The sequence below is a fragment of the Anser cygnoides genome, chromosome 4 (assembly GCF_040182565.1).
Source record: "Anser cygnoides isolate HZ-2024a breed goose chromosome 4, Taihu_goose_T2T_genome, whole genome shotgun sequence".
Taxonomy (NCBI): domain Eukaryota; kingdom Metazoa; phylum Chordata; class Aves; order Anseriformes; family Anatidae; genus Anser; species Anser cygnoides.
In genome coordinates this window covers 44,237,819-44,264,603 of record NC_089876.1, presented here as the reverse complement: position 1 = coordinate 44,264,603, position 26,785 = coordinate 44,237,819, and the positions used below count along the sequence as shown (strand labels likewise).

At 40.4% G+C, this 26,785-nt stretch overlaps 2 protein-coding genes across 10 annotated transcripts in view; one reads left to right on the top strand and one right to left on the bottom strand.

Moving 5' to 3' along the window:
* The window catches only part of HHIP (hedgehog interacting protein), a 78,780-nt gene extending 70,387 nt beyond the window's left edge, over positions 1–8,393 (bottom strand). The window contains exons 1-2 of the mRNA XM_048071788.2: positions 7,794–8,393; positions 1,109–1,304 (exon numbers count right to left, since the gene is read on the bottom strand). Of these exons, the coding sequence (XP_047927745.1) occupies positions 1,109–1,304; positions 7,794–8,060 (463 nt within the window). The 5' untranslated portion in view covers positions 8,061–8,393. The remainder of the gene's footprint in view (positions 1–1,108; positions 1,305–7,793) is intronic.
* A 256-nt stretch (positions 8,394–8,649) lies between these two features.
* LOC106032217 (uncharacterized) overlaps positions 8,650–26,785 on the top strand; it is a 170,672-nt gene continuing 152,536 nt past the window's right edge. For 2 of the 9 annotated variants that reach the window (XR_010831494.1, XR_010831497.1), the window contains exons 1-2: positions 8,765–8,892; positions 18,271–18,377. The gene's annotated coding sequence lies outside the window, so the exon portion shown is untranslated. The other 7 variants (XR_010831495.1, XR_010831498.1, XM_066996721.1 and 4 more) reach the window with 6 other exon arrangements.

The window sequence follows — 26,785 nt, the reverse complement described above, 5'->3', positions numbered from 1 at the left end:
AAAATCCCTGCACTCTCGGGATTTCAGAGAAAACAAGTACACGCTGTACACACGCAATTAAAAAACCCTCCTCCAAATCTCATCCACTTAAACTATCCCCTTTACTCAAATATGTTTATGTTCTATTACAAAGCTGCGTTCATATGTCAAAAATGACTATTCATAAATTCATTTTTCACATCCTTATTAACTCTGCTTTCCAGTCTGTGTTGCTAGTAAAAAAATCTTAGCAGTTTAATTATTTTCTCCTGTGTGACATTATTTATAAGTAGTGTTTGGAAAAGGAAAAAAGCATAGTTTAAAAATGACAGCCTTAAACATATAAATAATTTACTATTGAGAATACCAAAGATGTTATTTAATATAATAGTGTATTACAACAGTATTTCTAAAAGAACCATCTTCTGTGGTTATTTTGTTGATTTAGTTACAAGTGATAGCACACATTTGGTGACTGCCCTAGACAACACCGGTCAAATTCTGGTTTTGGTTATGTCCAGCTAACTCTACTGACTGCAGTGAGGAAGTGTTAGGTTAGTTAAGAATTTGGTTGTTAACAGCATGTTGGAACCGATTCAAAGATCACAGAAGTCTATCAAATAGCTCCCTTTGATTTCAATGGGCTTTAAACCCTGTGGAAAAATACACCAGTTTCTAGGGTAACAAACCCAGAAAAAACACTTTACTCATCAGCTTGTAGGGTCTACAGAGGACAGCCAGCATCCTTTCTTTCTTGCATCTTAAAGCTGTATGTACTTTAGGACAGCCTTTTGGATGGCCAGATAATTGTTTACATGATTTGAATGAACACAGTAGCATACCAGTAGAGGTAATATTTTCAGATATTTTCAGGTGCCTTTGACAAAAAGTAATCCTGAGTTTCATGGAGAGTTTAATAGGAAGGTGGCAAGAAAGTGCTCAAAATGTTTACCTCCCCATGTAAAAATCACCCTGGAGGTCCTGAGCTATTCTGTTTTTGCTTAGGCAATATCTCCTCGATATCAATGGTGATTTTACTTAGCTAAAGACCTGGATCTACGACTGCTCAGGCAATATCAACATTTGAAAGCAGACATCCTTTAGTTCCATATTTTGTTATAGGTTTTACCTGGTATGTGACCTCTGCAAGTATAATAGAATTCTTTACAATAGTCTTTGCACAGGTAGGGAAGAGATAGCTCTCTTTCAGATGTTTCCCCTTTCTCAGGTGAGTGGAATAGATTCTGGGCATGAGGTGAGCAGTGTGCACATTTGATTTCCTCCAGTAGCTTCGCACATTCTGTGTTGTTCGTAACAGAAAGTATCTGCAAGCCACAAACCAGAGACAAATAAACACATGACCTGTTTCCCCATCTTATACAAAAAAGATTTTATGATCCAATGTAATAAATAAGGCTAACAGAACCAGTACAGTTAGTATAAATGCATCACGTTTCATGTCACCATTCCAGAAGAATCAAGTGCAAAAAATATTACTATGAAATGTGCAATATGCCATTAGTACAGTGAGACGTCAAGTGTTAGCTTCTCTTTCCCAGAGAAGAACAATAGTAGTCAAATTATTTTATGGACTCAAGCCTGCAATCTCTTATCGCATAGGCAATCTCTGAACTACAGCAATGATTTGTACGAGGAGCTACAGCAGCAGGCCGTCTGCCCACTGATGAGAAATGCTTAAAAACACAACTTGTAGTGTGCCCTATTCAAATATTTAAGAGACTAAAAGTTGTAATTCTACCACCAAAACACATCAAGGAAACCATATCTTGGTATTTGTTGAATAGGTGTATCTTGAACTATGCCACAGTCCAGCTACTAAAATGATTGCATTGGAGTTCTGCAGGTGCCTTGGCTTGTTTTAAGTGCTGCTTTCCTTTTTTGCAGTCTGTAGTGCAAAATACTTGGTGGTGGGAAAAGCTGTATGTTTTCAAACATTTCATAACTGAAAAAACAGAATTTGTCTGTAGCATCTTAATTTGTCTCAGTATTGAAAGTGTAAGTTTGTCCTGAAAAAAGAGCATATATTATGCATAGTACTTGAAGAAGCACTAAACCACGATTGATGATGTGTTTAAGTAAACACAGGAGCCTAAGGAGCGCAATGTCATCAAATCGTGAAAAATAATAGAAAACAGCATAGTTGTCTTTATTAGTCTTTGAATGCAGTGCACTTTGTTAATCTATTGTTAACCACATGGATTGTTTTTTGATCATTCATCCCAATGGTGGATAATGGGAAATGTGTTCTCAGTTGAGAGGGACTGAATCTGATCCAATACAAAAACAAAGCTCAGGTTCTTTTTACAGTTTGTTTAATGCAGTTATAAACAAAGACTGTAAGACGCTTATTTTAAGAAATATTAATGCTGTAAGTATTTGTATTCTGTAAAATTTGTAAATATTTGTAAATTTTGCATTTGAAAATATCAAAACAGTTTTGCAGTAGTTCATATCTCCGAGTTGATTTGTAGCATGACTTTACAATGTGTCATTCCCTTGCAGCATAACATTGATAGGAATCATCTAAATTATTTTGGATAAAAATTGTTATTTAATACATGAAGACTCTTGATATGTTGGAGTATGCTGTCTCATAGGTTGTCTGTCTTCTGGGATGCAGCACTTTGATAACAGTCCTGAACTCATTTTATTTACAGATCATAGTTATATGAGCACAAAACATCAAAGAGAAATGCACTCCCTGTTGTTTTAAACAGCTATGTATTCAAAATAGGATACAACATATGGCCTGTACAGTTAAAAAACTCCTAATTAAAAGAACATTAATTTAAAAGGTAAGCTCTTTCCAGGAAAATTCAGTCTTAACCATATATTGCCAAAAGGCCATCTGAAACGTGTAGTAAAGTTTCATGGCCAAGTTAGAACCCTGATTAGAAGAACACCATTTGGTCTCTACCCTTAATCTAGAAGAGCTACCATTGTCAAATGTAATTCCTCCAGATTTGCTGGGATCATTAAATGCAATACATGCTCTGTTCTTTACACTATCTGTTCTTAGTTCATCCTCATCATCATAGCACCTGCAATTAAGTAATGTGACTAACATGTACGGTTTATCATCTCCCTTCAGGTCTTCCTTGGGACTCTCACTGTCTCACATGTTTTTTGGCAAGGGCTTAACATTTGTCTTAAACTTGAAGACTAATGAATTAATTGCATGTTGCATGCACAGTGAAAAGTTTGCCTTTACCCTGAATTCACCAGGGAATTCTTTCCACAGCCCCAGCTCCTTCTCTCCTGAAAAAAATACATTCTTTTTGCTAGATATCTTATTTGGGCCACAGCTGCAGAACTATTAGTGGAACATGGTCTTAGTTCTTGAGTTTCAGGTGTTGTTCTAGATATGGCAGATTTGGGAAAAATGCCTCAAGGACAAGAACTAAAAATATAATGATAACTACAATAAGGTATGACCAAAATAAATAATAAGTTTGAACTTGACTTAATATTCTCTGGTAGTAGAGAACAGACTTCACAGAAGTCTTGCAGAACTCCACACTGCTGAGGCAATATGCTGCATGAGCTGGACCTTCTTAAGGGGGAGGATGGCATCCTGATGAGGTACCTATTGTTATGATGGGAAGTAGCTTATATAATTCAGTCAAATCATTGCCAAATAGGACAAAGTCTGAAGCTAATTGGAGATGACTGAAAGCACTATCCATAAATGCTATTTTTAAAGAACTTTATGTCACTAAGAAGCCGGGAGGTTTCCTTAGTAAGGGTGGAATGACCAATTTTGGTGTTTCCACCAAAGGAAAGCGCACCTGACTACAGACTCTTACAAGTACTTGTCTATTTTCAGTAGTATCACCTGCTTTGCAAGAGTCTCATTTTTTTTCATCAGTGAGTTGATCTCAGGCAGTAGGCTTTCTTGCGGTAGCAGTATGATGGCACGTTTAGAAGTACAAGTAAACATTAGGTATTACTAGGTAAATATTCGGTGTGTTTATTGAATTAACTCCACAGTGATGCTGATATAAAATTCTACTACTTCTGTTACTTCTGCTGGAAGACTCCAGAAAGAAAGAATTGTGAACAGAAAAAAAAAAAAGGAAAAAAAAAAAAAACAGGATAGCAAAGCTAATTTACTGTTTCTTGTGGAAAACGTAATTGACGTTGCCTGGTGATACAGGAGAAGAAATGCTTGCCAACATTTCAGTCCTCAAAGTTAAGACAAAAGGATCCTAATCCCCCTGAGCAGCTGCTATCCAGGAATTAACCACAGGAATTCACCCCCTCATGTCATTTCTGGAATGAATCTTGGTCATATAATAGCTAATCGGAAGATTAAGGAATCAGAGTCAATCAATTATCTGAAAATCAAGTATGTTATTTAACTTTTAGAATGCTCAAGCAAAATCAGGTGGTAACATTTGCTCTGTGTGAGGTCTGATGTATAACTGTACTGGCTCAGAGATAGGACAACAAATCGATAACGTATTTATCCTGGAGTATATTAAATCGGTTTTAAGTGAAAGCCGAAATACTTATTGAATGAAGCTTTTTTCTGTTGGATCTCTACTTTGAAAATGACCTTACAGTTGACAATGGCTTTAGTCTTTTGAAGAAATGTAAACTAATTTCCTGCTTCAATTTTTAAAGTCGTGTGTGAAACCATCAAACTACAGTGGTTTAAACTAACTGTGCTCTGGAAAATATGTAAAACTTCCAAACATTTATTGCAACATGCCTAATAATGATTATGCCTGCTGCTGACTAATTTACAACATCTGTAAGATCATCCTTTAATCTCTAGCCACATGAATGTAAAACTGGTAGACTCAAGGTAAGATAAATCCTGGAATGTGCAGGAAAGTATAGCATACAAAATTGGTTTATCATCAACAAAAAGAATAGTGCAAAGAAGAAACAGAGGAAGGTACAGTAAACAGAAATTCTTTACATTGAATATAGTCATCTGTTTTGTGTACCCTGTCGTATCTAGTCTGAGAAAGGCAGTGTAATTTTGATGTTACCAGAAAAAAAAAAATCAACCCACAGTGAAATAAGTCATTGCACTAAGCTGTATTAGATATACATGCATTTATGTCTAAAAATCATATGCTTACGAGATTGTTCAGCTGTTGGGTTGAACATATGCTTCTTCTGTACTATAGAACTGGATTATGTCATTAAAGAGTTCGGTTTCAATTTTAGGGTAATATGTAAATAGATCATTGTACTAAGGCAGCTGTTAAAGGGACCCCAAGATGAGTTATTTGTTTAGTTGGATGTGTTCAACAATAGCCTTTGTTCGTGAAAGAGCCAGAGCAAACAAATGATTGTAAAAGGGCACACTTGAAAACAATTACTTTTCACCCATTCCTTGACAGCCTTGGCTGTGAAGCCATCCAAGGTAGGGAGGACTTCTTTGCCTGTCGGGCTGTAAGCAGACTTTTAGAAAAACTGATATTACAATATTTGACTGGGATGTATTAGTCCTTCCTAATCAAGGGGAGAGTGCAGTGAACTAGAAGACAGAGAGTTAAATGTCAACAAGAGTATGTAAAAATCTTACTTGAGGCAGTGCAGCGTGGTATCTGCTTATTATGGTAGCTCCATTTCTGCTCCCAAAACCACAGGCAATGGTAGCATTTTCATTATAAACACAGATCAATAATTTGGTCAAAAATTTTCTTAACCAAGAAGCTCTTATGAAAATGAAGACGTCTACTGAGCATGCTCGACTCTTTGTCTTTAAAGAAGTTAGCTTTCACATTTCTGTTACTGTCATAGCCACTCCATCCTGTGGATAGATATATGATGGAGTACTGCATTTAAATAAGCTATTGTTTGAACTGTAATAGACTAGAGTTTTATAAATGTGCTTTTTGAAAAGGTCCATCCATGTGTATTCCATAATAGTTTGCCATGTCTCTTATGGAAGACCACCTCATTCTGCAAAGTACAAATGACATATTTTGACATTTTTCCCAAACAGATATTGACATGATAAAGCAGATGAGAGTTTCATAAACGTTAATCTATGGTGAAAAATCATCTGATTTTAAAATCCTGTAAAATTATATTCCTTAAAAAGTCTAACCGATGTTTAAAAAAAGAGTTTTGACAGCTCAGAAATAACTAGTGTGGCATATACGGTTAACACCTGACGTTTATATGAGGTTTTGAGTACTGTTAGCCCAAAGAAATCCAACGGGAATTAAGAGATATTTTCAAGTGATACTAAGAAGAGAATAAACCCTTCAACTGCCTGGAGATTGAGAAGTTACTGAAATGCAGCTTCCAGTTTACTGCATTGAGCCACTTACTAGAAGGGTCTCCAAGCACTGAATAATCTCAGAAGCCTATATGCCCCTGAGCCATTACAAACAGGGTGAATTAAGGAATTAAGGACATATTTTCCAGTCCTTAGTCTTTTTTTTTTTTTTTTTTCTTTTTCTCTTTTCCTCTGCTAGATCTTTCAGGTTATCTGCGTGTGGTTAGTTTATAGTTTAATTCAATTATCACAGAGGAGCTTAATGACACTGTCTCTAGACAACATGAAGAAATATATCTGCCTTGAATCTCAAACTGCTGCTGCATATGGTATGAATAAAGAGAGATCTGCAGCTGAAAACCTGCAGTAAGACAGTTCTCACTCATCTGGGAATAGAGGGGGTAGGACAAATGCTCCCTCAAAAGGCATGAACATTTGGACAGAGCTGGGGACTGAAGGAGAATGATGTTCTCCAGTTTCACCCATTAGTGAACCAACTAACAAACACAATGGTGTTGTTGTTATTCTTTTGCCATAAGCAACAGGACTCTGTGTGTGGGCAGCAGTTTAGTGGGGAGGAGGATAAGTCGACCCCTTTTTGTCCTATTGATTTTTTCCTATTTGCATGACTTGAGCAAATTAAATGATGCAATATGGCTTTTTGTTACAAAACAAAGTGAGAGATACCACCCAGACACATATGTTGATTCGTAGAAGCTGTTTACATGAGAATGGAGTGAAATCTACCGTGAACCGAGCATAAAAATTCGATTCAGGCTGGGCATTTTTTTTATTATGCCTGGGCCAGCAAGCCTGAAACGCAAGTTTTCCAAGAGTCTCGCAGACCTTGACAACTACAGAGTTGTAACCGAGGAATTCTTAATTAAACCTAAACCGGGATGGAAAAGGGAGGGAAAAAGGAAAAAAAAAAAAAAGGAAAAAAAAAAAAGACACCTGATTGTTGATTTCACGTGCAGCGCTTCCTAATGCCGCTGCCCGGCCGCGGGAGGACGGGGGCACGGCGCCGGGCGCTGCGCGGAGCGGAGCGGAGCGGCCGGGCGGGCAGAGGAGGTGCCTCCCGCCCTGCCTCTCCCTCCCTCCGCCTGACGGCGGCTTCAGATCCGGCGGGGAGGCCGCCAGGTAGCGGGGGAAGGAGGGGCGGCCGGCACCTGGCGCCGCGGGGGGGGGACCGGTCCCAGCGCCGACACCCCCGGGCACCCCCGGCTCGTCCCCGTGGGGCTGCGGCCGGCAGCTCGCCGCGCTCCCACCCCAGACCTGCCCGAGTACGCGCGGGGAGAACCGGGCAACGCTTTTCCTTTTTCCCTTTTTTTTTTTTTTTTTTTGGAACCCCAGCAAAACAAACCGCAAAGCGCCGCCAAGCCAATTCCCAGCCCCGCCGCTGCCCCGCCGCCGCGGACACCCGTGGGCAGCCCCCGGGGCAGGGGTCCGGCTCCCGGGGCCACCCGCCCCGCCAGGTTAGCGCGTGGGAAGTAAAATCGCACACCCCCAAGCCCACCGAAGCAGCGGTAACTCCTCAGGTGGCGCCTACCTTGGTGTCGGCGTGCAGCAGCCCCTGCGTGTCAGCGCGGGGGCAGCAGGAGAGGCGCGGGTAGAGGCCGCGGCACATCGCCTCCCCGCCGCCCGGCGCCTCCGGGGCCAGCAGCCGCCGGTCGCGCTTCTTCAGCCGCCGCGGCGGGGTCCCGTTGAGGCACCTTCTCCTGCGGGCGCCGCTCTCCCCGAACTTGGCATCCCCCTCGAAGAAGCACAGCACCACGGCCACCAGCAGCAGCTTAAACGGCAGCATCTTGAGCATCATGCCTGAGGGAGCGCGTGGATGCACCCAAAAAAAAGGGGGGTGGGGTGGGGGGGGGCGAGGGGGAAGGAGGGGAATCCCACTGACTTTGCTTTGCACTTCGGGCCGGGAAAACACCTCCCTCCCGCACGAGGGGGAAGCCTGCGGCCGCGCTCTGAATGCCTCGCGGAGGGCAAAAAAAGCAACAACCCGAGGGGGGGGCGCGGACCCCCGAGCCGCGCCGCGCCGCGCCGGGAGGACGGGATGCTCGGCGGCGGGCGGGAGGAGCCGTGCGGGCGGCACAGGTTCAGCAGCAGCGGCCGCTGCCGCGCCGAGGCGCCGGGGCTCGGGGCGGGCCGGGCAGCGGGCGGCGGCAGCCCCTCGCTCGCCGTCCCATAGGAAGGGTGTCCCCGCGGCGGGGCGGCGGCGGCGGCGGCGGTGGCGGCGGCCGTGCCGGGCGATGCCCCGTCCGCTGCCGGCCGCGGCTCAGCAGGGCTCTCATGTTTCGCTCCCTCTTTTCTTCTTCTTTTTAAGCCGCGCGCGGGGAGGTGCTGCCACCGCGCGCCCTGCACGTCACCCGCCGCCACCGGCCGCGCGCCGCGCACCCGGGCAGGGAGCGAGCGGCGCGGGGGCGCGGCCGGCCCGGGGGGCAGGCGGCGGCGCCACGCCCGGGAGCGGCAACGGCCGCCCGGCAACGGTCAGCCCGTAACGGCCGCCCGAGGTGGGTCTCGCCGGACGAGCCCCGAGGGGCGCCCCCCCGGCGGGGAGCGGGGCACGGGGCGAGCCGAGAGGGGCAGCCCCGCCCGGGCAGGCTGGGGAGAGGGGAAAGCGAGGGCCCGCAGCACGCCAGGGGCAGGTGCAGCCACCTAGGGAGGAACGGGAGGGGGGCAGACCTGACGCGGAGGAAAAACACCTCACAGCCCACGGGGCTCTTTGGGAAGAGGAAGGGCAAAGGAGGGCTGCAGGGAGTTCCTCGTGTGCGGCAGCGCTTCTCACGGCGCGAGGGCCCGTTACTGTTCGCCTCACGTTTAACTAAATCTCTTCAGATGTAGTTTCGAACTCTTAAGCAGCCCGCTGTGAACTAAATCGGAATTTGGCATGGACAAGGAGTGCATCAGATAAAGTGTTGTGCAGACATAAAAAACTGTCCCCTTTCACTGTAAGTACATTTCTTGGAGGCTGGTGGCTCCCGAACTCATGACCGCCACTTGACTTGCTACTGACTCTTGTTTGGCTGAAAATGTTCCCGACCAGGGCCTGAGCCACACCGAGTACAGTGAGTTCTGGGTACGTGCTGTAGGGGTTCTGGGACAGCATGGGCCCCAGCACTCGTGTCGATGAGTGAAGTCAGCGTGGCACCCTTAGAGTATCGCGAGCACTGGTGGTGATCCAGCTGTCCTGCTTTGTTGTTTTCGAAAAAAGCCCTGCTTGGCAGTGGGGGAACGTGTCCCGTGAGCAGCCTGGCTGGCAGAACTGTAGCAATGTGACTATACCACAACAGCCGTGCCACATTTACTGGGTTATTACATAGGTTGTTCTGAAAGGAAAGCGATTCTGGTGTAAAGCAAAGCAGCGATATCAGAAAGAAGTCACTTTTATTCCCAAGCAGTTTCCACACTGAGTGTTATGCTGGAGGAATTGTAGTGGCAACGTATGCAGCTGAAGGTCCGACTGCCTCTTTCCCTGTGTAGGCAGGTGGTCAGACTTTTCAAACAGATTTTGCATTGCTTCTCTCTTACTGGAATGGGAAAATGGAACTGAGTGGAAAGAAGTGACTGTGGGGCAGATACCCTCTTGAAAAAATAAATGTTCAGTGAAAGTGTCTGTTGAGCAGTTGCGGCCCGATCCTCACAGTTCCCGTCTCTCTGGAGGAAAAAGGAAGTGAGGAATATAAATCTATATGATCAAAGTAACGCAGCTATTAGTAAATAACATTTCTTCTTCCTTCAAGTGTTGCCTGCGTAAATATCCGTTTCTATGTATACCTGTACTGGTTCTCAGAGGAGGTGAGTTTGAGGTGTAGTAATTAAATAGAGAATGATTTCCCGAAATGGGAAGTTACCAAGCTAAGAAAGAGCTGTCAGTTTGTGAAGGTCAGATTCTACATAGAAGTTTTACACAGAAAGTCTGTGGAATGGCCAATGTCTATTGACCTGGTATAACATGAAGTGCTCAGAACTTGGAGCTCTGTAGTGATAGAAGGATATAAAGGTGTATAAGCAAGACTTGAAGAAGGTTGAATTTTCTTTATAAGCTCTGAATAGCAAATGCTGATTCTTGGGGTTTTGTGCAAGAAGACACAATTTAATCTTATGTTCCTTTCCACACTTCAAAAAAGTTCATGATGGCTTCTTTAAGAAAGTCATTATTTTTTTTTTTCAAGCCGGTTAGTATAGGAATTTATTTATAAACCTTTTTAATAATGCAAAGTTAAGGTCAGTATTAGTATATGCCATTTCAGAGTGTCAGCTTCAGGTGTCTCTCAGCCTCTGATAAACAGAGATAAGGGAATACTTAGGAAGTGGAAACATATACATAGGAAATATGGTTAATAAACACATCAGTCTTTTAACACAACCTGGATTCTGTCATGTGAACTTCATTACTGGAAATGATTAAACATGGTAATGCCATAAGTAGAGGTGAATAAACTCTGTAATTTGTTTCTAGGATGTAGGTGAGAATCTTTCGGTTTTGCTACAGTTATGTGTGAGAAGGATAGCAAGTTAAAAGGAAGCTACTACTGCTGTGGTATTTGAACATAGCTAGATTTTCTTCTAGTTTTATCCAGCAGATAAGCAGACTGTGCTTATTTATACCATTACCTTTACTATCTTTATTATTGTCTATATCATAATACATCATGGTATCTGTATAGCATGAGTCAAATGTGTCAGAATACCCTTCAAAGAACATAAGGCTAAGACTGTGACATACGCTTGAACTTATCATTTACTATTTTTCAGTTGTGTTTGTTCTTTTTAATTTGTGTGGCTCAGCAGTTGAATTCAGATCGTCATAAATATTTTGCAAGGGAATTTAAATGTACCAAGATACCTGCTTTCAGATTTAAAGTTAGTGAAGTCCTTAGTATTTTGAACAGAAGAGAAAATATGTGGAGCAATTAGTGTCAGTTTTGGGAAGTGCAGTTATCTTCTGAGTTTACAGGTAGGAGCAGAAGCTGAGCGAAGGGATCTAATAGCATGATGAGGATTGTGCCTGATGGAAGTAATTGGTAGCATCACATTATTCGTAAACCGCCAGCAGATGTTGTCTGGCAGCACACCTTTAGGTATTTTTGTGATTCACACAGAACTTTGTGTGCAGTCACCTCACTTTACAGCTAAGCTGTGTAAGTTTACCAGTACAGGTTTTTTCTTCTCAGCAGTGAAAGCAAGGCTACATTCTGTCCTTCCACACTGATGGATAATACTCGGCATGCCATGAGGTGGAGTTTTGCAGCGTTGGAGCAGGCTAGGAGACAAACCAATGCTCACCTTAGTTTGCATCTGAGAAAGTGCAGTATTTAAGACATTGGTACGGGAAGGTTGCACCCCCGCCTCCATCAGGGACATTTCACTGGGTGAAGCAGGTGGACTTCAGCTCTTGGAGAGTGGCTCTGGTTTTGCTTTAGCTGAGTGGGACTTCTCAAACACAGTTTTGTCTTGCCAGTTATTTTAAGATAAAAAGCTTTCATTGTCAGGTGAATTCACTGTCAGATGAAATGAGAGTGGAATCTCTCCATAGCTCATCAGCAGCACACTTTTCAGTGAGTCCGTTATAACATTATATGTGTTATTTAAAACACTCTCCCTAAACTGTGGGATGTGTGATTCTACTTTATAGCTTATTTATTCATCTCCTTGTTGGGGCCAGTGTATATCACAGCAAATTCTGCATCATAGAAACCACAGCGTGAGAAACACTCAATCACAGATTCCCCAGCGTATACGCTCAAAGTTAGTGTTCCACTTCCAGAATAAATTCTGAGAAAAAAAAGCGTTAAATTCTGAATTTTGTATCTTTCACTCAGAAAGAAAAGCAGAACAGTCTTTCTAAAGCAGTCAGAGAATTCATTTAAATTACTTTGAAACAAAGCTGAGCTTGAGAGTCCAGGATCAGAGGCTTCTGCCTAAGCTGTGGCTTCTGAAAGTTAATGGTCCCAGCTCCCTGTTTCCCTGTCAACTGGGTGGACAGAGACCCAGGAATCTGGAAATCTGGAGTGAGAACTTGGGCAGGAATTTCAAGGTTTGGCAGTCTGAGCTTCTGTGCTTCTGGCTTTTTTTGGGTAAAAGCCTGACTGTGCTGAGAGTCCTATTAGAAGTGAAGCTGAGAGTTTTTTCTGGCTCTCTGCTGCATCACTGGGGTGAGGGTTCCTGTGGCTTCAGGGCAGAGAGCTGGAATATCAGGCAGCCCTGACTCTGGGACAGTCTTTATGGCGGGAGTTCCCCACAGCTGTGAACTCTTCAAGTCCATTTGCCATAGCAGCTCCTCTGGTAATGAAGAAGGAAAACTGCCGGAGTGGTTTCATTAAAGCATCTTGCGGTTAGTCAGAAGTTTATAAAACCATTATTTTTTTGCTTATATTTCTGCTTGTGATGTAACAGAAATTTTCAGTTTGGTCAGAACATTTCTGGTTGGTTCTCTCCACCATATACTACAGCCCACATCATTTCATGGTGTTGAGAATAACATGTTGCTTGTCTTTGCATACCACAAATACGAGGTGTGAAAGCTGGTGTAACATGAATGAACAGGACTTGCAAGAATATTTTTTATGGGAAAATAGGTGCCCAGACAGTCACAGACAAGTTTTTAGGGTATGTCTTTACCACAGAGTTCCCCATGGCTCTTAACAGAAATCCTCTAAACCAGCTGAAGCCACCTGGACCATTTGGGACTATAAACCAATGTGTCTGGTCTCTGAACATGACTTCAAAAAAACCTGAGTCCTGTCAGGGTACAAAAGCAGTATTCGGCTGATGTTAACTCCACTTGATTGGCCCATCAGGGAATATGAAGTACAGATTATTTTAGCACATCACGTCAGCTGCTAACACAAACCTTCAATTACCTGCGTTCAATTTTGCAACATAAGCTAGGCTAACTAGAAGGCAGATAAAGCAAACCATTTTGTGAAGGAATGAAGACTCAAGAGGCCCGCTTGCCTATGGTCTGCGTACTTTTACTACCTGCTGTAATTCACCTCAACAACATGTCTCTATTTATGTTTGTTACAAAGAGACAAAAGAAGCCGCTGTGGAAAAAAAAAAGTATTTCTTAGCAGGGACTTTAATAACTCCACTGACGATTGCAGTTTACCAGCCATGTGTATGCCATCCCTTGCTCCAGTGCTTGGGGTGTCCTTACGTCCTCTAAGAACGCTTTGTATAAGATGGCAATCGAGGAAGCTCTGAAATGCTTTCAAGAGTTATCAAAGAGGTAAACGTCTTTCTGAATAAGCAATATTGTGCATGACAGAGCTAAATAGTGGGCCTATATACTTCTGCCTCATAAGATTTGTTGCCTGCCGAGGGCAGGGCTGGGAATCATAGCCTGGCAGCGTTAAAACCAAGCAGTCACAAAACTCTGCTGAGTAGCTCAGTGACTGGCATGTCAGATAGGATTTCACAGATTTTCTCCGTGGTGATGTGGTGCATGTGCAGTTCACTCTGTTACATAAATTGATGTGAATCAATTCATATTTGATATGGAAGCTTTGGTTTGGGAAATTCTTCACAGTAGCTTTCACATAATATGTGCTAAGGCACCATGCGCTGCATTGCTGCATATAGAATGTATATTCTGTATGAACTGTGCTTTCCGAGGCTATTTTTCCGAACAGTAAAAAACATTTTTCCCCACAGGTGGGAAATAACAGTGGAATCGGTAACCGTTTGTCATATATTTTCCTAGACAATGTATGTTCCATTCAGACGTGTAATGTAGCTTTTAGAAGAAAGATTTTTCTAATTCAGTCGCATAATTTGTCCTTAGGAAAGCAGGGAGTTCATCTCAAACAAATATGTTTCTCGACACATCATTCTCAGAACTACCAAGTCCCTTGGCATATGCAGGAATGTACCCGTGTATACCTAGCAGTCATTCTCATGAGTGTTCTCCTTTGAGCATGCTAAGAAGTCAGTGTTTTTGGCTCATGTTGAATGATTTCAGAATGGTGCAGAAAACTACCTCACACTTCTTGCATCACGCATACTTCTGGAGGTCTATGCACACTTCTGGGCCGTGTTGTCTGTGCCAGTGTAGCACATACCTAGTGTCGTCTTTCTGAAGTGTCCATTTAGCCTGTGCTGACCTGAGGTTACAAATTTTACCCTTAAATAATTTTCTATTATGCCTCAATAAGGGACATTGAGAGCATTTTGTCAGCAGCCTAAATCCTGACTGTATTAGATCAGCCTAGAGAAGATTAGAGCTATAGTCTGAGTCCCAGTCACGCACAAGAAAAGCTGGAAGAAGCAGGTGATTTTGTAAACAGCTAATTCTTATGGAGGCTGCTTTTTTGGGAGCCCATCATTCAAGGGACTGAGCTTGGCCTGGGTGCCCTCTCTCCTACTCCTGGGATGCACAGTAAATTTCAAGCATGTAGATCTTTGATTATTTACAATAGTCAGCCTTTGACTAGAAGTGGTGCTTAACATAGTTGTAATTAAAATGAAATACAGACTCCAGTTTGGCTACGAGTTAGCATGTGGTTATAAAGCCACTTTATGTGCGTGGAGCACTGTCCAGCCACTAAATCTTGGAACTTCTGGCTCTGCAGGCTGATATTATTTTGCCAGGAATGTAGTTGTCAAAGACAGGTTGGACCATGTATGTTCTTCTAAACCTTGACATGAAGACTCCATTAACTTTGGCGAGAAACGAATCTAAGTAGGTGGTAGGTTCACATGCAGGTGGTGATGTGTGAATCATTTCTTTCATTTGACTGGAAGATGTATGGACAATGAAGATCCTTGGATGTAGATGTAAACTGATGTGGATGCCAGATGAACTTGGACTGAACTTAAGGCCAAAGTATATTAAAAAAAAAAAAAAAGAAAAAAAAGATGCTGGTTAAGGAGACACAGTGGCAGATGTTCAAACCGTATGTTCCTGGACAGGTCTAATAGAAAACTTCTTCCAGTCTATTTTGTGTTTCCCTGTTAGAGAGGTTGTGGTTTGCAAAAGAATATGCTGCACCTTCTATGCGCACTTGCAATCCAATTCTCTCAAGTTTTCCTCATGCAGGCAGGCACATAGGGCAGGAAATGTAAGACAGCCACAAACTGAGCTGAAGGTGTTTTTATTGCCAGAACTGAAGAACTAAGCACCAGAAATAACATGAATCTGTCAGGAGTGACCAGTACACCAGCTCATTGTTATCATCTCTATCTTCAGGAATCAAAGTTAATACATCGAAGAGCTCATTGCTGTAGCCCAACATGAAAGCATTCCCTGGGGAACCTGAGAGTCCTTAGTGATAGATGCACTGATCCTTCGTGTTTGCTTTTGTCATAATAATGTTAAAATGTTGTATCAAGAAGAAACATCCAACTTTGGTATCTTTCAGTTATACTGGACACGTTGAACACATTCAGTGTATGTTAGGCCATTTCCTGGAATAGGGAGCAACAGTTGGGATCTGCTAATGAATATAGCACTTCAAAATAATACAAGATATAAGATATACAGTTCATTTTGTAGTATTCTCTGCATGAATGTAGTCGACCTGTGGTAAGATACAAATAATAAAGGCCCAGCAGTCCAGGTGAGCTGCACTTAATCCCCAGATTTTTGTATGCAGCCTAGCTTCTACAGGATTTGAAATTCTGTGTATAATCAAGTGATTGAGTTAAGCACTGCATCCTAACCTTAAGGCATGTATTACAATCACTATCAAATGAACTTTAAGGATGAGTTGTACTGCTTCACATAATTCGTTACAGATGTGAGGGAATCCCTAATTTCCCTAGGAATGGTCACTGCAGAGTAGATGTTGTTTGAATGAGGCAAACAGACTGCACTTAACCCTTCCTGCAAAGGTTTGGTTCTGACTCTGGCAAAAACACGATTTAGAGTGATTGATTCTAGCATTTTGACCTTTCCTACTCCCCGTATGACTCTTTAGGGTGGGGCCTGAATGGTGATTTAAAATAGGAATCATAGCATTCCAGGGATGGTACAAAGTTACAAATTACTTTGTGTGTCTGGGATAAGATTAGTAGGTAGAGTAGTAGGTAAACTAGTAGGTAAAAAGTAGGTAAATACTTGGCTCTTCAGGGAGGCTTGTCTATCGCTCCACCAAGCATGGCTTTCCAAATGGTTTGAACTTTAACATCAAGGGGCCTTGTTTGTCTCAGGAGTAGGTAATCTGTACAGGCAAAACTTTGGGTAATGCTTCTAAGTGACAGCTGTATGTTCCCTGAGAGTGCTGTCGTACCAAGAAATCAGTGAACTTGTCTGGAAATCTGCAGAATTGAATTGTTTTGACATAGCTGAGTGGACAGGTAATAATTCTAGAATTGCCAGTTTTTGTTTGTTTGTTTGTTTGTTTTTTTGTAGGAAACAGTTTTTAGAAGTTTTAATAGTTGTTTTTAACATGATGGAAAAATGTGATTTCAAGCAGATGAGGTAGTAATTATGAGTTATTTGTCATTCTGGTTTGCTACAAGGAGGGAGTCATGTAAGACACACAAGGGACGCTTCTAGGAAAACATCTTGATGGGCAAACAGTCCGTTGCTTCTTTTGTTTCTTAATGATCTTTGATTTAGAGATTTCTCAAATAGGATTCCACACAGTGTCTTGAGATCCATCTACCTACAGCCACTAGGATGAGGTGGAGTTCTGAAAAGATGTAACATTTAAGTGGACTAAATATCCTCTTTGACATCATTTTTTTAAAGTAGCCAGAAATTCACCCATTGATGGGTAGAACTAGGATAAAAGCCTTTTCTTTGAAGAAAAGAAAATGTTACTAATAGAAGGAAAATTAGGCTAGCACTCAAAAGTAGAAAAAAATAATGGATAACAATTAATGACAAAACTGAGAAGGAAAGGTGAATAAAGAAATCAAGGTTCTGTCAGACATGCTTTATCATCTCAGTCATGACTTATTCTAGAGCCTGCTGTACCTGTTTCCCTTAATTTTTCAGACCTCTTGATCATTGCCTTGTTATTTATGACCTTCTAGCCCAGGCCCAAACTTCAGCAGTACAGCACTTTGACACTTTATTCCTTGTGAGAGCAATGATCACCTACAGTATCTGTTTAGTTATGTACTTTGTTCATTTTTATACTTGTTATTAATATTACATTAATATGGAATACTTTCAGTCATGCATTGATAGGACAATGAAATTGGTTTATGTACCACTTACCTTTTGAACAATCAAGGAAAGCATGGCTTCTGGTTAGCTCTGAAACGGAAACCATTTGCCATGTACTCTAATTCTTATGTGAGAAAACATTTTTTAACCTTTCTCATAGAAGGATGTCCTGTTTCAGTGACCTTACTTGTACGGTGAGCACAATACTTGCTTGTTTGGGAAGTATTGTGAAAATGCAAAGCACTACATAAGTGCTGTTTATAATAGGATATCTTTCTGGTATTCTAGCTGCCATACTAAGATCTTCCTGGAAGTTGGCTTAACCAGGCTATGCTGGAGCTTTCCACAATGTTTAAATGAGAATAATGAATGTTTCATTGCTTCATTTGGCATGTAAGATATAGGCACTTACTGTCTATGACACTCCATAAAGTAGAAAAGAACTGTAGCACTGCAGTTTATGTTATTAAATTGTTATATGTGATAAACATGCATTTTTCATCAGTATCATGTTCTGTTCTAACATAAAGCAACAAAACCTGAGACATATTATGCTTCGTCATATAGGTTTAATGCTTTACGAGTCTGCGTATTCATAAACATTGTGTAATGTCTATTATCAACCTGGTGAAAAACAGCTGAGGTTCTGTTGGATCAATATATGTCAGAAGCGAGTGAATACTCAATTATTCCTATTTAAGTGACTGATAAAAATTCTTCCATTTTGGTAGGCATAATTTTGCATTTTCCAAACAGGTAAAATATTCTGGAGTTTCAATTTCTTGAATTTACTTTACTTGTGGAAATAAAGCTTTGCTAAGAGACATACTGCTTGATACTATGATTTTGTTTACATATCTCTAGAAAGGAGACAATTGGAAATGATGATATCACTGTTTTACAGGTAGCCAACACCCTTGGCTGTGTGAATTTTGGCTGAGATGGTGAGGAGTGCTGCCACCCAAGTATGATTCCACCGCCAAATCCATCGATGTTTCATACTGAGAATGGGTAATTAGTTTTCACTAAAAAACTTTAGTTGACAATAAAAAATGCAGGTATTGCTACAGAAGGCTATTTGCAAAACCCATACTGAGTTTCTGGTACAATGTGCATCAAAATTAATTTTTGAATTATGGGTGAAACTGTCTGAATCACCTTGCTTTGGGAAATTTACTGATTACAATGATGATACTGGAATAAGGCACATAATGAAATAGCTGAATACAGTTATTCTCAGAGCCGGTATAATCTGCCAGTTTAATATATTTCTAGCCTTTTCTTTTAAGCCTCTTGGAACTGAATCCACCATCTGTATTCTATATTTATTTATATGTTGCCTTGCACAGCAGCAATCTACATTTGATTTTGTCATCTAATTCATATTATGGTAGTCAACAGAGAAATATTAGAGTAAATTTTAAAGAAACTATGGAAGTAGTGTTGTATATGGAGAAAATACATGCTTCCTTCTGTTACTAAACATAAGTAGGTAGCAATTGGGACTTGTTGAACTCTGGTGTGAACTCTGAGCTACAGACTCAGAATGGTTATTTCTTGTTTTTGTGCTATAAATAGTTCTGAGTAAATGAGCAAAGATGTCATGTAATGAAAAAAGGGAAATGATAAATTAATACATTCATTTGTTTACTTATTGCTTGTCTAGATTCTAATGTGAATTTTAAATTTGGAAGAAGAAATCATACCCCTTTACATCTCTAAGAGATTGAAATTTTCTAAGTTACAGAAAAATTGAAAAATTCTAAGCTTTTGAAGTGTTCATGCTCTAACAATTAAAGAAGTAAAAATAGCTGGGTCTTGTTAAAATCAGTAGCACATTTGCTAAAACCTTTAGCAGAGACACGTATGAAGCATGGAAAATCTGTGGCAGGACTTTCGGTGATCCCTTTCTGGCCATATTCAAAATGCACTCCTAAAAAAAGAAGAGAAGGCTCATCAGCTGTTTGAAACCGTCATGTCTGTTGATTTCAGTTATGATAACTTCTACTACGTTGGAATCTGCCCCAGGTTCTTTCTCTAAAGACCCTTCAGTGCTGTCTTCTTTGAAAGGCAAAACCATACCCTTGAAACAACAAAAAATTGACTTGTGCTCCATCTTGTGCATTATTCTTTTAGAATATGAAAGTGTAGTGGTATAGTTTAATCCTGGTGGTATAGTTTAATCCTGCCATCCGAAGTGGGATCCAGTTTCTGTCCACCATCTTTGATGATCTTACAATGCCTTCTTTGCTAACCAGACTCTATTGTACTGAATTATTATATTTGTTACTTTAAATTCCAAATATAGTAATATTATTATTACCAGTAAGGCAAGTGAACCAGAAAAATGTAGCATCCTTTTCAGATTGTACTTGTAGCATTGGGACTTAGAAAAAGGAATCTCAAGTTTTTCCACCAGTAAAATTAAGAGCTTTGGTACACAAGCACATTCACTAAGAGATAAAGATCACTGTTATCTCTGTGTCACCACTTCAGAGACAGCCACCTAAAAAAGTGGTGACTTAAAGATGCCATGGAAATACCTAGAACTTTGGCTGTTTTGCTGGCCTTAACTGTAAGGAGAGTTCACCAAATCCAAAGAACTCCAAAGTGATACTTCTCCATTGCTGTCCTGGATGCTTCACATTCCATATGTCCTGCAGGAAAGAAATATCCTTTCCCCCCCCGCCCCCCCAAGAACAAAGTGTTATTCAGCAGAGTTCACTTTGCAGGGCAGGAAGACTTTTTAAAGCTTCTAGCCTGCTGCACAAACATGTGCTGCATATGTTGTTTTCATTAGCAGTTTAAGTATCCCAGCAAGTCCTACTTAATAATCTATCTGATAAGGCTTGATTGTGCTTCACTGTGTTTAAATTTTTGGGGGAATTGTTTAGATAACAAAAGTGCTCCAGTGCCCACATTTGTGTAAAACTCCAAAATAAGAAAATGCAGTCTTTTGTATCTCAAGGTCTTAGATGAGTGAAATACCAAAAGGAGTTGCATATTGCAGTATTTTATTTAATATCTCAACATTAGCATACATGGTACCATGTTTAAATAATGTGTTTATACTTTATTTTCTGTATTTTTATTGATTGAGTTTCATAGCTCTTTGCAGTAGCAGAATCTATGGAAGGAAAAGGTAATGTAGATCATCAAAGTGCCCTGTATTTTTGAGAGATTCTTCTGACTTTGCCAGATTTGAACAGTAACATCAAATTATAGGTGATGCTATTTCTATTTGGCATTACATTTTCATTAAATAGTGTGCATTGAAAATAATGTGTCCTCACAGACATTATATCCACATGGTAAAACAATATACATTACATCTTAAGAACTGATACTGGGTAACTAGTAAAGGGTTTATTATTATTATTATCGTGCGGCAACTTTCTCCTGTCTAACTGCTCTCATTTATACAGCATAAGTGATAGAATACAAGCTTTCAATGTCTACTGGGCCTGAGTCTTAATATCTCAAAGCTATGTCTTCAAGGAAAACAATTCAAGCTACAAACCATAGCTGCTGCAACAAATAAGGAATTCCAAAGGAGGTTACAAGAATCTTGTTAAAGTTAACATGTTACAGACCTTCAAAATTCTGTACTTCTGGACACATGCCTTTACCTTTCATCGGAGATATTCGTGCGTGGTTCTAGTGATAGCATTGTTGTAGCTATGGCTGTTTAGGGGCTTTTTCTGTTTACATAGAACTCTTCCTTTCCCCTCTGCCCTGGCATTATTTTCACTGTTCCCAATGTTTTTACTTAAATCCATCATTTTGATAATTTTAACTGGACAACTCTATTTCATGTACTTATGGCCCTTCATGTGAAACAGTTCTGCCTTCATTTCCTGTTTATTTTTAGTTGCTAATTTTCAGACTTTTTCCATCCCCTTGGGTTTTTTAAAATCCTGTTTGGTACAAACCAGGGTGGTCCAACTGGCAGCCCAAGGAACAATTCCATCTGGCCTGCTGCATTTGCCAAGGAGGAGCTAAGAAATGCCTGTAAGGGCATGCACTGCCCTCACAAGCAAATATTACCTATTGCTCAGATACATAACCATGCTCAAAGTCCAACTGTTGTGCCATGTCCACACAGAAAAAAAGATTGGGACTAGAATTATCCTTTTTCCTGAGCACAGCCAAATATCTAGAGGGGCTAGCCGCTCTTTTAAAACAATCTTCAAAGGGGCTGCTACAAGTGCAAACTAGCACCTGTACCTAAAAAAGCTGGGCCACCATTGTTCTTCCTGGCTAGATTGACAGGAAAACTTAAGCCCCAGATCAGTTGGAGCTGATCAGAATTTCAGTATCAACCTCAACAAAACCGGTATTATTAATTCATGGTACCATTGCAGGATTTGCAGTTGACTTCTACATGTACTGTCTGTCACTTCACTCTGTCTTTTTTCCTTAGGCAAGATGAGTATAATGATAATAACCAAGCACTGCGCATTGAAATCAGTGTAAGAACCAACTATATTTTGTCTAATTGACAATACAATTCAAAAGGATTTAATTTAGCTACTGTTTACTTACCTCTTTGTTGGAGAATATTCTACATTCAGATGTATGTGGGTACCTCACTTGAATTAAGTGCATCTGTGAACATGCAATTTCTCATAAGAAGTTATCACACAAGCTGAACTTACTTCACACACTGTATTATGTTGTACAAGAGTAGCCTCCTGTAGCAAAGTGAGCATGACTAAACATGAGCTCTAACCAGTGCGTCATAAAACAATAATATCATGTCTTTTGACGTGTATTCCATTTCCATTAAAAATATTTATAATGTTTAGCCGGAATAGAACAGACTACAGCTTGGCAAAAGACTGAAATAAGCAATCAGGAGCAATTTACCCAAGTGTACTTCTACTATAACCGTATATCACTGAGTGATGACAGCAGAGCTCTGCCAGTTTTAGTATCCTGGTTCAAAACACCGTAGCACATGGGGTTATCAAAAAGCATATAGTAGAAACATAAAAAAAATACATCATCTCAATTTTATACTAATGCCTTTTAGCCTCCTGCTACCTTTTAAGTTGTAGAAAAACACCAGATTAATGTTCATAACTTAAAACCCCTTTCCTGTTTAGAGTGTACAGCAGCACAACTGCTCTATTCAGTCTGTGCTCATTTATTTCGAAATATTTCTTCTGTTTATTGTCCTAGGCCCTCTACACTGGTCTGTAGTGTTTCCCATTCTACTCCGCATCTCCAATTTTGGTTAAAAAAAAAACTTATTTCTGATACAGATCATCTCTCCAGGGCTTTTTTTTTTTTTCGTCTTGATTAATCTCCTTTGTTTTCTGTCTCCTGTCTGTCTGTTCTTTCTTACTGTCTTCTGTCTTACTCTTTATGTTATATGTAGTTATGATGTTTTCCCTATGTCTTTGTTTCCTTTTCCTCCTTTTCCTCTTTAATGCTCAGCTGGTTTCTTTCATACTGATTTACCTCTGTCTTTGGTGTTCCTTTTCCCCTCTCTAATTTTCTCCATGTATCTTTCAATCTGACTATTTCTGTTTCTTTTTGCCCTGTTCACTTTGCTTTCTGTCCTGCACCTCTTTTTGTTTACCTTTTTTTCCCTTAATATTGTCTAACATCTGAGAGATGACTGATGATGACAGAAAAGAGGAAGGGAAGACAACAGCTGAAGGAATTAAGACATAAGCTAACTTTCAGAGAAGGCTTTTGTTCAGGAGCAAATAATTGAATGAAAGCATCAAACAAGAACAGCAGAAAAATAAGCCTAATTGTTCATGGCTAATTATTCATTAGTGAAACTGGATTTTACTTGAAAATTGCAGTTGGTGATGTCGTAGAAGGACTATGTGGCAGCTTACTTAAAAATAGATAAAGCTTACGTAGAGGCAAAAAAAATGTGACTATTACTTGTAGGGTGCATGTCTATGGCAATGTTTATAGAGAAAGAAATGACACTGGAGGATACGGAGAGGCTAGTGAAAGAAATAAATACAGAAATAAGACCAGGAAACTATGTGGTCATACATGAAGTATGAAAAGATGGTGAATCAGAGGCAATAAAGACTTGCATCAAGCATTTGGAGCAGGTTGAAAAACAGAAAAAGTAGCACAGAACTGAGAACAAGCAGTGATTATTCTGTTACAGAAGATGGAAAAAAGAGGAGCAGTGGAAATGGCAGCAGAACCAGCCGACTGAGGGTATCAGACACACTATTCATTGAAGTAATTTCAAGCAGGACACTAAACTATCTTGATAAGACAATGAAGTGCGAGGAAGCCAGTGGGTTTCAAAGGGGGTGTGGTGCACACTGATTAAATGCTCCCTGGTCAGGATAGTAGAAAGTGTTCAACTAGAGGAATTTAGGTCATACTTATCCATTGGATAGTGGTTTCTCAGTATTTTTAAATTTACTTGTGATAGCATCCAAAGTTTTTGTCTAGATTCTATTACTTGTATTCATATTTCCTGAACAAAAATTTATTCACAGAATTGTTACCCTCATGTAGGGTATCCATCCACAGCCACAGGAAGAATCTAGCCAGCCATTGGCATGACTGGAGTAGCAGTCCTATAAAAATGCAACAAGCTTTTCAATTGCAGTATGCTCAAGGAATCAATTTTCAATATAATTGTATTTTATTATCTTCTTCAGCATTTCTGAAATGCTAGTCATGCCTCTTTGGTTAGCAAAGGTTATCTTTAGGTGGTGTGCATTATCAGAGCATATTGCTTGGCGAAAACCTGACAGTAATACCCATGCATCGTCTATAGTTTCCCAGCACAGTGAATAATTTGATGGTATAACATTTGTGGCCAGAATGTTTTTCAGCTTGAAAGCCACGTTTCCTGGAAATACTATGCAAGAAAATGGTATCACACACCTGAGTACTGTAAGTTTCATTAAATGAAGAAGAAAAAAGCATATTCTTAATTAAAACACAAACAGAGCATGCAACATTTTAGAGAAAACCCAACTTACAGGCAAAGATGGATAGAAAGGAAGACAATACATAGTAGCGTAGCCGATGCTTGCTGTGCTGAATAATTCTCACCAGTGTCTGTGGAACTTATATATAAAGAATGAAGAGTAATAAATGTTTTCTATGTTAATTGTTTTCAATTGTCCTCTCAAGGACGAGAAAAATAAAATGGATTAAAAACATTTTATTTTAAAAAAAACTAAGCAACATTTTATCTGGGAAGAGATTGCATATTGGAGGTTAATTACAGTAGTGTTATTTTAACATGGGAATGATTCATTTTTATTGCAGTTTAAAGATGATAAGGGAAAAAGAACAGGCAGTACTGTACTTTGAATAGTTACAGGCACTCATCCTCTAGTCTTACCACTCACGGTAAGTATAAGCTGTCTCAGGATCTGATTAAACCATGCATGTATATCCCTTGTTACTACATAATGTATATACCTAATCGATTTTCATGACCTGTGAATCTGTTCAAAGCAATAGCCACTGGATAGGGGAAAAAAAAACTTCCTTAGCTTGGATCATGTAGGACAAGGAATGGTTACAGCAGCTCTTTGCTTTTTCATGCTGTTCTGTCCCATTCCTTACTGTGCATTAAATTTTCTTTGAGAGTATTTGGGGAGGGAAAATACTCCAGCATGGAGCTGTAAGCTTTTTTTACAGATACAAGTAAGGACAGAAAAGATGAGTGCAATGTAGACTTCTCCTTTAAATTATGTGTTGGTTTATTTTTCCTTTATATTACTTCCATTACATGCTCATGGTGGTAGGAAAGAAATGAAGGGGATTCTCTCCCCCAAGTGAAGCAGATGTTCTACTGAGCCAAGTCTGAGATTTTGTTCTTTGTAATGAAGCAGAGGGAATGCCTATTTATGGTATTTTGCAGCTGCACTGAAGGAAATATTCTCTTCAGATCATGTTGAGTGGTTCCATAGTACACAACGTTTGTGGTCCCTCAGTTGAGCCAAGACCCATGTAAGCAACTTCTGTGCAGGCTGGACTTTAATGATCTGATCCTCAGACATGAAGACAGTGCTTCATAGGTTTTACATTATGTGAATTCAGAACTTTCTGCAATAAGCAGAATTCACTCCTGTCCTAGTGACATGCGTTACTGAATCAGTTGCTAGTTGTGCTTTTCAAGTGTAGCTCTGCGTTCAAGGAGTTACAAGGATCTCACGAGCTCTCCAAAAGAGAAAGTGAAAATTGTGATCTATACTGTATCTCCAAAGTTATTCAAGTTGGAAGTAAAAGATGGTGCAGTTTTGAGTTCTGATGCAGCGTCTTATAGTTTAGACTAAAGAGCTAAGGGTTCATCTGCTTCCAAACTAAATGTGCAAAAAGGGAATAGTATTTGAGAACCCTATACTCCTGGCTACTTCAGAACTTACGGTCCCATTAATGGACATAGGAGCTGGGGATGTCTTACTTCTTTTGTGTTCCTGTAGCCCTACATCCTAGTTCCTAGCATACACTAGTTATTTACAGGAATATCAATAAATTCTGGACAATAAGTTTGCTTTAATTAATTCAGGAATCTTTAATCTTCATAGCCTTGTTGAGCAGTAGGGTGTTTTGGCCCAAAGGGAGCAGTACATATCATTCAGAGCAAGCTTCTCTGTCCGTATATGGTACTGTGTTGCTCCAGTTAAATATACCTCAATTGAGTTGACAACACAGCATAACTTCTTGGTTGCATAATTAATGTTTTCCCCTTTTGCTTTGTTTGTGACCTCTAGCCAAACCCTGCTTTGAGTAGCTGATTTCCATGTGGGATTTTCTACGTGATTATTACTATATTAAATGAGTTCTCTGCAAACAAAAAATAATTTATTTCGTGAAATGAGCTGCTGTCTATGTCCCTGCAGAAGTATGTGTGTACTTGAAACACTGAAAGAGCAGATCCTCTTTGTCAAAAATGTCCACTGCTTAGAATTTAGGAGACTTTAGGCCTGATTGCTTATATGGTTTGGAGCTGCTTATAGAGCTTGAAGTGTGAAAAACAAAGCTCTTGTTGAGTTCTGCTGCTGTTGTAAGAACTCGCGTCTTCTGGCAGAGTTCAGAGGCAGAACACAGTTCCAATAAAGCAGCCTTCCATTGCATTGGTAAGACCTTGCTTTCTCTTTTGCCTTTCTCTTGACACACTCTACTCCCTCATTATCCATAGTGCTGCTCCTTCCCCCAGGATCACCTCCTGTTCAGCTGAACAGACTTTTAAATTCACATTCAGATGACAGGACTGATCTTTGATTTTGCCTGGTCCTTCCAGGGCACCATCTGCCTTCTGGAGCAAATGAGGCCAACGTCTAACAAAAATATCCTTATTCAAAGCTTAAGTCTTAGTCATTCCATGAACAGTGTCTTTCCTGACTGTTGAATGATCCAGGACAGCATATATTAATGTAAAAGAGAAGTCATTATGCATACAGGAATCA